At 57.7% G+C, this 10982-nt stretch overlaps 3 protein-coding genes across 7 annotated transcripts in view; 2 read left to right on the top strand and 1 right to left on the bottom strand.

The window, feature by feature from the left end:
- The first annotated feature begins 91 nt into the window (after positions 1-91).
- TOR2A (torsin family 2 member A) lies at positions 92-4391 on the top strand. The gene is made up of 4 exons (XM_006024296.2): positions 92-214; positions 904-1079; positions 1433-1560; positions 2151-4391. Exons 2-4 carry the CDS (start codon positions 973-975, stop codon positions 2393-2395), a joined length of 480 nt encoding a protein of 159 aa, XP_006024358.1. The 5' UTR covers positions 92-214; positions 904-972; the 3' UTR covers positions 2396-4391.
- A 494-nt stretch (positions 4392-4885) lies between these two features.
- Positions 4886-10785, bottom strand: TTC16 (tetratricopeptide repeat domain 16). Of its 4 annotated transcripts, none has more exons than XM_025205010.1 (11): positions 10654-10785; positions 9870-9960; positions 9413-9556; positions 8932-9032; positions 8676-8805; positions 8099-8313; positions 7655-7896; positions 6553-6694; positions 6299-6464; positions 5459-5601; positions 4886-5181 (listed from the first exon to the last, which is right to left on the bottom strand). In XM_025205010.1, exons 1-11 carry the CDS (start codon positions 10758-10760, stop codon positions 4890-4892), a joined length of 1773 nt encoding a protein of 590 aa, XP_025060795.1. In that variant the 5' UTR covers positions 10761-10785; the 3' UTR covers positions 4886-4889. The 4 variants fall into 4 exon arrangements, with proteins under 4 accessions (XP_025060795.1, XP_025060794.1, XP_014375740.2 ...); XM_025205009.1 differs by lacking the exon at positions 10654-10785 and adding an exon at positions 10333-10501; XM_014520254.2 differs by lacking the exon at positions 10654-10785 and having other exon boundaries at positions 9870-10475.
- Positions 10765-10982, top strand: part of PTRH1 (peptidyl-tRNA hydrolase 1 homolog) — a 6110-nt gene continuing 5892 nt past the window's right edge. For both annotated transcript variants that reach the window (XM_006024297.3, XM_025205014.1), the window contains exon 1: positions 10765-10813. In XM_006024297.3, the coding sequence (XP_006024359.1) occupies positions 10766-10813 (48 nt within the window). In that variant the 5' untranslated portion in view covers position 10765. The remainder of the gene's footprint in view (positions 10814-10982) is intronic.

Genomic DNA, 10982 nt, shown 5'->3' on the forward strand with positions numbered 1-10982 from the left:
CGGCAAGACCCTGCTGAGCACCGCGCTGCTCCGCGCCCTCTTCGCCGACGGCGCCCGCAGCGCCCACGTGCACCGCTTCGCGCCCGCGCTGCACTTCCCGCACGGCCCCGAGCGCCTGCCGCGGCACCAGGTACCTCCGCTTGTCGTCCTTAAAGCACAGCCCGTCTCGAGGGTGTGCGTGACCCCTGCATCTAGTCTCGCCTCCCGCTTTTGGGTGAGGAGCGCTCGCCTAGCGAACCCCGGTCCCCACCCAGCCGCCTCCTCGGGGCGCTCCCCTCCGTACCGGCCACAGCCCGCACAGGAGCCGCGCTGCTGGCCTCTCCCCTCCGGAGTGGGAGGAAACTTTGGCAGCCCCATTGTCTCCGCACAGAAGCGCTTCAGAGGGGAAGTAGGAGAGGACGCACACGTTAAACCGGAGAACGGTGTAAACCGTGGCTTGGCTCCCCCCTTGGTGATGAAACCAGCCATGGGTTTGGCAGTCCTGTCACCCCCCAACCCCCCCAGAGCTGAAAGGGCATCTCCCTGCCAAGCCACAAGGGATAAGAGGGCAGCAGGATAGGTTTGCTGCTGGAGTCGGAGTATTAAACCTCTCCTGATTATCAGTTCAGTGCACCCTTGGTGCCTTCTCCCTAAACGGTTTGTAACAAGATGATTAAAGCAGGACCAGCTCACCAGGTGAAATCCAGAGCTTAGCAAACACACTTCATCAGCGCTGCTTCTCGCACTGTGCTGCGCAGACACTCCCAGTAGCAGAGAGAGCAGGGGGCAGACTACAAAGTTGCTTCTGACATCGTAGGCCCAAGCTGAGGAATCCACATATGCTTTGCTCCGTGGTAACTCAGGCTCCACCCCAAGCTCTCGACACTCACAGGCCTTTTAAAAAAAAAAAAAAATCTTCCGCAGGAAAATCTAAGGAATTGGATCCAGGGGAACTTGACAAGCTGCGGGCGCTCGGTGTTCCTCTTCGATGAGATGGATAAGATGTACCCGGGGCTCATTGACGTGATCAAGCCGTTCCTGGGGCCCTCATGGGTTGTGTTTGGAACCAACTACCGCAAAGCCATCTTCATTTTCATCAGGTAGGAGTGACTGGTCTGACTGGGCGAGGGAGCATTTGAATGCTCTGGTGACATGAGGGAACCTTCCTCCCTGTTTGAATGATGCAGCTCGGGGTTTTACCTCCTGTCAGGCCTGAGCTTCTGCTGAAGTCCACGAGATCCTACCTTCACCTTAGTAACACAAGGTGCAAGGTCTCGTGGGGCTTTGCTTTTGCTCTTGCCTGGTAACTTCTCACAGGCTAGGCAGGCAGGACAGAGGCTGCTCTCAGATGCTGTCACTCACAGCATGGCCTCTGCAGTGCAGCACCACTTCTAAGATTATAAGAATATCTCTCTTAACTTCTTGCCTTGCTCTTCTGGTTGCTGTTGCTCAGCAACGCAGGAGAGGAGCAGATCAATCGGATGGCGCTGGAACTGTGGCGTGCCCGCAAGGACCCAGAGGAGATCAACCTGCCGGAGCTGGAATCTGCCATTTCCAAAGCTGTGTTTGAAAATCCGGAGAGTGAGTTGGGTTTTCAGTGCGTGTTGGCACCAGCGGAGGGCGCTAGACCACATCTTGAGTTGTCAGATCATTGGCATCTGAGATGTGTGGGCCTGGTAGAAATTATCAGGAAGATGGAAATGAGAGCTGAGTAGGTCAATCCGGCACGTGGAAGAAGCGCTCTTATTAGAGCCAGCAGCTCCCTTGGAAGGAGTAGAGTAGGAGGCAGGCAGTGCCCAGGAAAAGTTTAATTGAGAGCCTGATCCTGAAAGGCACTGAGCACCTGAAGCTCACTGTGGCTGCACTGCTTGGTGCTTGCCCCTCAGGATTGGGCCTCAGAGAGGTGGGGAGGAGGGGGAGCCTGAAGTGTCAGCACTTGGGATGGGAACTGCAGGACTTGGAGAGCATGGAGTTGTTCTGAGGAAGGATGTGGCTCTTCCTTCTCCTAAGCTGAAACCAGAGCAGATGCATTTGTCTGTAGTCAGGGCACCACAGGCATGTAGAAATTCCTCCTGGTTGGTGGGGGCCTCTCCTTGCCCATTAGGGCAGCGCTCCATGGGCAGAGATGCTCTCGGCTCAAAGCCCCTCGGCCTCTCCCTCTTCCCCTGCAGACGGGTTCTGGAAGTCTGAAATCATCCAGGAGCAGCTCATTGATGTCTTCGTGCCCTTCTTCCCACTGAGGCGGCACCATGTGAAGCAGTGCGTGGTGAACGAGCTGGCCCAGCTGGGCTTGGAGGAATTGCCAGCAGTGGTGCAAGAAGTGTCCGACAGCATCTCCTACTTTCCGGAGGAAGAGCAGGTCTTCTCATCCACTGGCTGCAAAACTGTGGCCTCGCGCATCAACTTCTTCCTCTAACGCAAGGACTAGCCTGCCAAGGGAGTGTGCAGTGGCTCCAGGTCATTGGCTGGCAGGAAGTCTGCCCCTTGGCTCCAACTCCCTGGAGGTAACCTGGAGCAGCTGCTGGGCCCAGTAACATAAGGATGGGCCCAGAGAGCAGACAGCACAACTGATGCAAGCGCTACCAGCTGTGCTCATCCCTCTTCCACCAGCCCCGCCACAGAGCCAGATGTGGGGAGCAAAAGACAAGTGACTTGACCTTCAGCACTTTATCAGCTGATTCTTTGCCCTGGAAGGTAATGACAGACTGGCCAGGCATGCTCATGATGTGCTCGAAGGGGTACGCTGCAAGAACTAGGAAGGAGCTTTCACAGCCACCACCTTTCTTCCAGGGCTGGGACCAGGCAGCCTGCCCTCCCGCTCTCACAGTCAATCCTAGCCCAGCTGTGCTGAGCTGCAGGGAAAGGAGTCCTGCCCTCCTGTGGTTTTTAATGGAATTTTTAACCCTTATTTTAACCTGAACCTCAGTCGTGATTCCCTGGACAGTGAGTGCTGGTGTCAGGACCCTGTAGCACTGCCCTTGTGCACATCAGGTCTCAGTTATGTCTTCAGTCTCTGGAGCACACGTTTGAACTGGGTGTTCTCAGGTTCTCTCTCACTGTGAATGCACTGCTGGGTCTCAGTCGCAGTCTCCTCAGTTGTACCAGGTAGAGGGCACAGAGGGAAAACCATGCGACTTGGGGAGTGATGGTGGCCAGCCTTCCCCTCCCAGGACATAGCATCTCTCTCTGCAGGCACTAGGCCAGTAGCCACCCTGGGAAGCATCAAGGGCTGTACAGGCAAGTGCCTCCCCCTCGCAGAGCAGCAGTTCCTACCTCCCAGACAGAGCGAGCATCTCCTCCTGGTTATGAAGTCCCCCCAGGAACGGTACTGTGCTTCAGTCCGTGACTAGGGTGAGTCTTCACCCTGCCCCCTCCATGCTGTAGAGCTGATGAACTTACTGCACATCCAGGCAAGCAGGGTCTCTGGTATCCAGGCCCTTGCCGGCTGCCTGCTGGCCCTGGCAGAGCTGCTGCCACTCAGCGTAGCAGTGCCAGTGCTGCCAGGCGTGGAAGGGACAGCAAGCAGTAGCTCCCTGCTCAGCACTGCCCAGGACAGTGCCACTGACCCTTACGTGGTGCCTACTGGCCTTTGCTCCCCACTAGGAAGTGTTAAACTGGACTTCAGAGAAAGGGGAAACTGCTGAGGCTGGGAGCTGGGCTGACAGGTCTGCGGGTGGGTGAATGTGCAAGGTGGGAGTTGAGTGCCAGGCCTGCACCCATAGGCCCAAGGTGTCTTCAACACTGCAGTGGAGCAGCACTCCAGTCTCACTCATATTTGGCTCCCTCGATCAGAGGCAGGAGCCAGCACTATGAGCCTCTACTGGGATCCCACCCAAGCTGCAGCTGGACCAAGATCCTGGTTTATAGTTACACATTCTGCCTCTTCCAGAAATGTTCGCTGGTCTTAATTAAAATAAATCTCGTCAAGAAACTGGCCTGGCTTCACTGTCATTCCTTTGGACTGGAGCTGGCAGGGCAGACAGGAAATATTAAGAAGCCATGTAACGGGCTGGAACAGCTGCCTGCCACGGCAGAATGAGGTTGGACAGGAGCAGGGAGAGATGCCCAGTGTCTGCTTGAATAACAGAAAAGGGGTTTGGGAGGCTAACAGAGTCCAGTGAGAGGGGCATCGCTGTTCTACTTGACCACAACCATCCAGGGTAGGGCCCAGTGAAGCCACAGCTGCCCCCTCTGCCACTTGCATCTTTTTGTCTAAAATCCACGAAGCTGCCTGGACAGTGCTCAGGGGATAGGGGACAGCAGGGCAGGCAGGCTGCAAAAGCATGGCCCTCCCTTCCCCCCTTGCAATCAGAAGGCCCCAGCAGAACTTCTTCCTGCAGGGAGGGAGCACCTTGCTGCTGTCACTTCTCTCTAGCTCAGCCTTGCTGCAGCTCGAGGTGAAACTAACAGGCTTCTTGTTAAGCATGTTGCCCCTTCCTTTTCTTGATGTAGGCTTTAGCAGCATCTTCCCCCACCCCTGTCAACCCATAAAGCCAGGCAAGGTGCTGGGCTGGGGTGGACAGGCAGGTGCAGCTACACATGGAGGAGCTGATGCTGGCACCTTCAGACTCACTCTCAGTGCAAGCACAGGACTAAAATCGAGGGGCCTGCCTTCAATAGGCAACTTAAATGGGGCATGGCCCAGGGTGCACTTCAGCCCCTTCCAGGTCCGTGAGCTGGATCCCACCCCCAAAATGGCCAGGGCACTTTGTCCACGCTCACCTCTGGCAGGGGAGCAGGGCCTGTTTCCCAGGGCAGTGCTTTGTAGACAATGATGCCTGGAGAAAGGGCTTGGCTGAGGCAAGTCCCAGCCTCCTGAGCAGACTGGACCTGCACCCAGCACAGGGAAGAGTCCTCTCCATTTCCCTGGGATACATAGAGAGACAGGAGCCACCTCTTAGTCACACAGTCTATTCTGGGCAGGGGTAGGCTGAGTACACCTCTGCTGGCTGCGGCCCCTGGGTTGCTGTATGCCATGAGGCCTTGGCACTCACTTCCTGCTTCTCCCCCTTCCCTTGCCAAGTGGGAGCACTTACTCTGCTCGCGCTGCTTCCAGAAGCAAACCTCTTCCTGTACAATTCAAGCTCAGTTGTACAGGAGCTGAGGCTGTTCTCTGCATGCCACAGGATGCTAGCAGGCTGCTCTGCCACTTCGCTCCCAGTGCCTGGTTCTTTTAGCTCATCCTCCAGGTCTGCCAGGGAACTGGAAGGGGACATGCAAAGCCAGTGACTCGCTGCAGAGCCCTGGCAAATGGAATGCACCAATGCCTCTGCGCAGTGAGGGGAAGGCAGTTGCCCCAGTGTGTCACTGGGACCCTAGCACCTTCCCTCCAGGACTACACATCTGCTCGTAGTGAGATTGAAGGGCCTCAACTCCCAGGTTCTCCAGCCCCAATACTGTCAACAGCCATCAGCAGCAATTTCATCAGCCCCCACACCATGCCCAGTCCCCCAGTGCCCACCCACTGCCTGCTTCATACCAGGGGGCCTTGGCAAGGTCCTGGTCCGCTGGGCAGGCCTGAAGCTTTGCATCCAACAGGGCTCTGGCAAGGTCCCCGACCTTGCTGCTCAAGATGCTCTGGACAGACTTTCCTGGGAAGAGGCTGGTGATAAGCAGCATGGCCTGCAGCAGGGAAAGGGCAGAGGTGAATGGCACAGCAGCACGTACTGACGGGCACAGCTCTGCCTCTCCCAAGCTCGGGGCAGACCTCAGGATAGTCAGGCTGCTCCCAGCCAGCCCTGCTCAACAGCGTGACCCTGCAGCGAGGGCAGCCTGACAGGAACTGCTCAGGCCCAATGAAATCCCACTCAAGTGCAGAGTCTGTTTCTCATTTACTCCATCAAGATCTGTCAGGGAAAAGGAACCTACCCTCCCTGCAGAGCGTGGTCAGCTGGGTTGGAGTGACACTGATGGGGACTGAGGGGTCTCACCCTTCCACTCTGGGCTGGGTTCATTTTCCCAACAGCCACCTTATCACCCCTTGCCACACAGGCCCCAGCAGACAAAGCTGCCCATGGCAAGACAGGGCTTTGCAGCTTTACATTCAGTAGCAGAAAACCTCTTTCACCAGTGTTTATTATTTCAACAAACTGCTGCAAGGCTCCAGTCCTAGTTACAAGTATTGTGGTAGTGCCTGAGGGACCCTGAGCACAGCAAAGAACCCCCCACCACTCTACATGCTGTATAAACATGGAAGAGAAAGACAGCCCAGCCCCACTTAGCACCTAAATGGAAGAGTTCAGAGAAGGGGCAAGCCAGGTGCAAACAGATCTCCCCTGCCTGGCCATGACTGCCCCAGCCAGCGGGCTTAGGGTGGTACCTCCTCATCTGCAGGGTCCAACAACAGTGCCATGGCAACATCCTCCTTGGCACCCATCACCTCCTGCAGGCCCATGCGGCTCTTGGCCCGGTGCAGAAAGTACCGCGGCAGGCGAGGGTCGCAGTCAATGGCATTGGAGAAGTACGACTCGGCCTGCTGGTACCGCCTGTGGGGCAGAGTTGGCTTTGCAGAGCCGCTACCATGCAGGGAAGGGGGCGGGGAGGGGAAGGGAAGGTGGAGCCACAGCTACACACCTCCTCCTGAGTTCTCGCATCCCCAGCTTGTCCAACAGCATGGAAACGCGGCGCTGCAGGCTCATGTCCCATGGGCTCAGCTCCAGTGCCTGCTGGTAGTCGGCCAAGGCATAGGAGAGCTCCCCCAGCTGGAAGAGGCAGTCTGCAGAGGAGCAGGACAGCTGAGCAAAGGACAAGGCAATGTCCAAGCATCTTGGCTCCATCTAGTTCCTGCAGAGGCTGAGAGAAGCTAGGGACTGCTGCTGCCCAGCTGCTCAGCCTGGGGAGCTTCAAACCAATAGGAAACACATTAAGGCCAGACTGGATCACGCCTCCCAGCCCAACCCACTGGACAAACCATGTGTGCTTCAGCCAACTCTGGCAGCTGGCCAGCAGCACCCAGCATGGCTGAGCAAGCTGACAGGATGGGATGAATCAATACAACCAGCCACAGGGGGTTCAGGGAGGCAAAACACAGCTTCCACCCTGGAATGAGCCTGGGTGACCCCACAACAGGGCTGAACAGGCTTGGGGTTATCCCCAGCCGCATGGTGTTAACTCAAGTCCGTCAGCAATGGGTCATTCACAGCTGCCACTACTTTGCAGCTATGGAGCCCTTCCTGCTTCCAAAGCACCTCACAAACACTGTCTCGTCCTCCTGGCCTCTCTACCAGGGCCATCATGTTTAAAGCCAAAGACATGGGCATGGGGGAGCAAAGCAACAGACTGACTACACCACCCTCGGGGAAGCGGTGACAAGGGTAGGGATGGAACCCAGAAGTCCTGACTCCCAGTCCCCACAGAAGCCTGCACCACCCCTCCCTTACACAGACCCTAGAGGGAAAAGCTGCCTGCCACCCACATGAACATCCAGCTAACAAGGGCCTCCAAGATGGTTTCCCTGGGCTGTTCTGCTCCAGGCCACCTCCACACCACCTCCTGTGCGTGTGCCATGCCCAAATTGTATCACTGCACCACTCTGCCCAGCCCTGACTGCACTCTCCCACCCCAGACGGATGTTTCCAGCTTGCGACACATTTAGAAGTGAGCTGATCTGCCTCTGAGGCCCCCCCCACAGCCCAGCCCAGGCCAGCCCAACCCAGCCCAGGACCTGCCCTATTACCTCCTCTGTTGACATAGAGCCCCTTTTCATTCTTATCTGCCTTCAGAGCCTTGTTCAGAAGCAGCAGTGCCTCTTCAAAGCAGCCCCTGGTGTAGCAGTGAACTGCAAAGTCATTGTAGGTGAGCAGGAGCTGGTGCTGCACCTCCAGGCTGGCTGGTCCCCCCACCTCAACCAGTTCCACAGCCCTTATGTAATCATCAATGGCTGCATTGAAATCCTTGAGCCTTCTATAGAGAGTCCCTCTGGCACGAGAGTCCCACGGCGTGGAAGAAGGGAGACAGACAAGGGCAGGGAGGGGCATTAGAGCCAAACAGCAGGGGGCCAACAGTCAGGCTCCCTCTGCCTTCCATGGGTCCCACATCCCTGATGCCACAGGGGACCCAACTCAGCTGTCTCAAACTGCCATGGCTATCTAGCAGCAGCAGGCAGTAGTGGGGGCTCTACCTGAATATGAAGTACTCAGCTTCCAGGGGGCTGTTCTCCAGGGCAAAGTTGATTTTGAGGATGGCTTCCCCCAGATCCCCCATTAGGGCCTTATTCACAGCTTCAGCCTTGGCTTTCTGGGCTCGCTTCAATAGCTTTTGCATTAGTGCCTGAGCTCCCTCATGCTGTGGCTCCAGAACCATGGCCTTCTGGATGTCCTGGTAGCACAGAGGAACCTGGAATACAGAGGACCAAGCTGCACTTGAGGACTCATGTGGGCAGGGCCTCTCATGCATCCTTCAGTCTCATACCGCTAACCACCTCTATGCCCTCACCCAAAGCTCCAAGTTGCCTGATTAAACATGGAGCAGCAGAGCTCTTGCATATCCTTAGGAGCCAGTCCTTCAAACAGGCTTGTGTGGACACCAGTGCCCCCACCACTGAGGCAGCTATCAATTCACCCAGCAAAGGGTTAATTTCAAAGCGAGGCTCCATCCCCAGTCACTAGAGCCCTGGCTGGGCCACATGCTCAGAGCCTTTCTTCCATGAGAAGGCCTTGCACACAGCACAGCCTGGGCAGCCAAGACGCCTCCCCCACCTTGTTGAAGTGGTCATAGAGCCTGGCTCTCAGGGTGTACAGGTCTGGGTTCTTGGGGTCTCGATCCAGGTCTCTGTTAACCAGGTGCAGACAATCAGAGAATCTGTTCAGGGCAGCAAGGCAGGCAATACTACAGCGAGAGAGAGAGAGAGAGGACAGGACTAGGAACCAGTGGAAGAAGGCAATCACTAGCACAGCAGAAGATTGCCGCTGCTCCCCACTCCCACCCTACCCCAACTGCCTGCCCTGGCCTTACCATTTCCTGTGATACACCACATTGTTGGGCTGCAGCTCTGAGGCTTGAGTGAAGGACTCCAAAGCATCCCAATAGACCTGCTGGTCAAACAGACACTGACCCTACAGGTGCAAAACAAACAGCTCAGAATCAGTCTGACCCTGGGCACCCACACACTGCTCCCAGTTCATGAGGGCAGGATCATGGCTGTCTGCACTTCTCCAGGCTAGAGGAGAGACACAGCTCCTCCCTGGCAGAGGCACAGGCTCCATTGGCCTTTCCCGTGCTGCAGATGACTAGGTTTCAACAGGTCGCAGCAGATATCCAGGCAAGGTCTGTGGCTGAAGGGATATGAGCAACTGGCTCCTCTTAAAAAACAGGATTGCCTTGTCTTGCACTCCAAGGGGCATCTCCAGCTGTCCCCCAGGGCCATGAGAGCCCCTGTCCCCATGGAAGCACGGAAGGCATAAGCCTGCCAAGAGGAGGCCCCTGGGTCTCTCACCTGCAGGCAGAGGATGAAGGCCATGCGGTTGAGGTACTCCTCCTTCAGTGAGGACAAGGAATGAGCCTTCCGGAGGTTCAGCACCGCGGACTGGAAGTCGCAGAGCTGGAGAAAAGCTTCTGCTCTCTGCACGTAGAACTCCACCTGCGTGTAGAGCGTGGCCAGACAGCCGCCTGAAGAGCGCAGGAGCCCTCCATTTCACCAAGAGACAGGCCTCCTCCTTGATCCACTCACCCTTTACCTGGGCAGGTGAGGTCAGCCCCGCACCCCCAGCAGATCTGAACGAGGGCTGATGTTCACCCCCCTGCTCTGCCCTCCGTTAGACCACCTCAGACACACAAGAGCACTGCAGGCTTTGGCCCGAAGTGCCCCATGGCCCCTGCCTCATCAGGAGCTCGCACCTTCACATGAGTACTCCCGTTCTGCATTCCCCCTGGCAAGGCCCTGCAGCCCTTACCTGCTGGGGGTCCAGGTTAATGGCTTTGGAGTAGCAGAGGACAGCTTTCTCCCACTCGCCCTGGGAGAAGCACTGCATGCCTTGGCAAGCGCTGCAACGAGAAGATGTGTCACTTGGCGCCAAAGCATATTCCTCCCAAGAGCTTGGACTGGGTTTCCCCACACATGCCTGGGAGATGACACCCGCTTGCCCTGCCCAGGCCACTCCAATGATTAACTCGGTAGCTTGCTGCCCCCCCGAGGGGCAGCGGAGGAGGAGGGTGCTGCAATCACCCCGCAGCATTCGCCAGCTCGGGGCTCTCAGCACCCCAGGGAGGGGAACAGGCAGGGCCACGATGACGTGGCCTAGTTGCCCCCAACATCCAGACACACGGGGAGGGGAGAAGAGCCTCAGGCATCTGGCACGAGGCAGGGAAGCCATCGCCCTGTGCCTGGGGAGGCAGGAGGAGCCAGGGGACACTCACTGCTCCCGCGCCCTGTCCTGCAGGATGGCCGCGCCCGGCTGCGCCTCACAGGGGGGCTCCACCTCCGGCAGCGCCTGGCCGAGCCCCAGGATGTGGTGCAGGAAGCTCCCTGGGGCGCCCGCCAGCGCCTCCTCCATGGGGCCGACCACGAGGGGTGGTCACTGCTAGGACCCCGACCCCGGCTCCTAAAGCCACCAGTGCCCTCTGACCCTTGACCTCACACGGTACCCTCCGACCCCGCCCAGTGCCCTCTGACCCTTAACCTCACTCGGTACCCTCTGACCCCGGGGCCTCAGCCCCTGCTTCCTCTGCACCCCCCACCCCGGTGTCAAGGCCTCGCCAGTGTCTGCGCGCCGGGGGCGGCTCCCGCCTGGCTGCGCCGCGTTGCTAGGCGATAACAGGCCGCAGGGATCAGGTTTCCCCGCCATCTTTGATGTGGGCACGAAGCCTAGGCCTCACAGCCCGGCCGGCGAATAAGCAGGTAACGACCGGCTACAGGTGCGTGAGGGGCGCGACCAAGACGGAGACAGGAACCCTAAGCCTGCCAGCTTCAATTAAGGAACACTTCTGCCCATAAGAAAAATGGCGGCCACCCGGCCTCACCACCGCCCCCTTCATGCCCGCAACCAAGATGGCGGCGGCACTGTCGG

The sequence above is a fragment of the Alligator sinensis genome, unplaced genomic scaffold, assembly GCF_000455745.1.
Source record: "Alligator sinensis unplaced genomic scaffold, ASM45574v1 scaffold388_2, whole genome shotgun sequence".
Taxonomy (NCBI): Eukaryota; Metazoa; Chordata; order Crocodylia; family Alligatoridae; genus Alligator; species Alligator sinensis.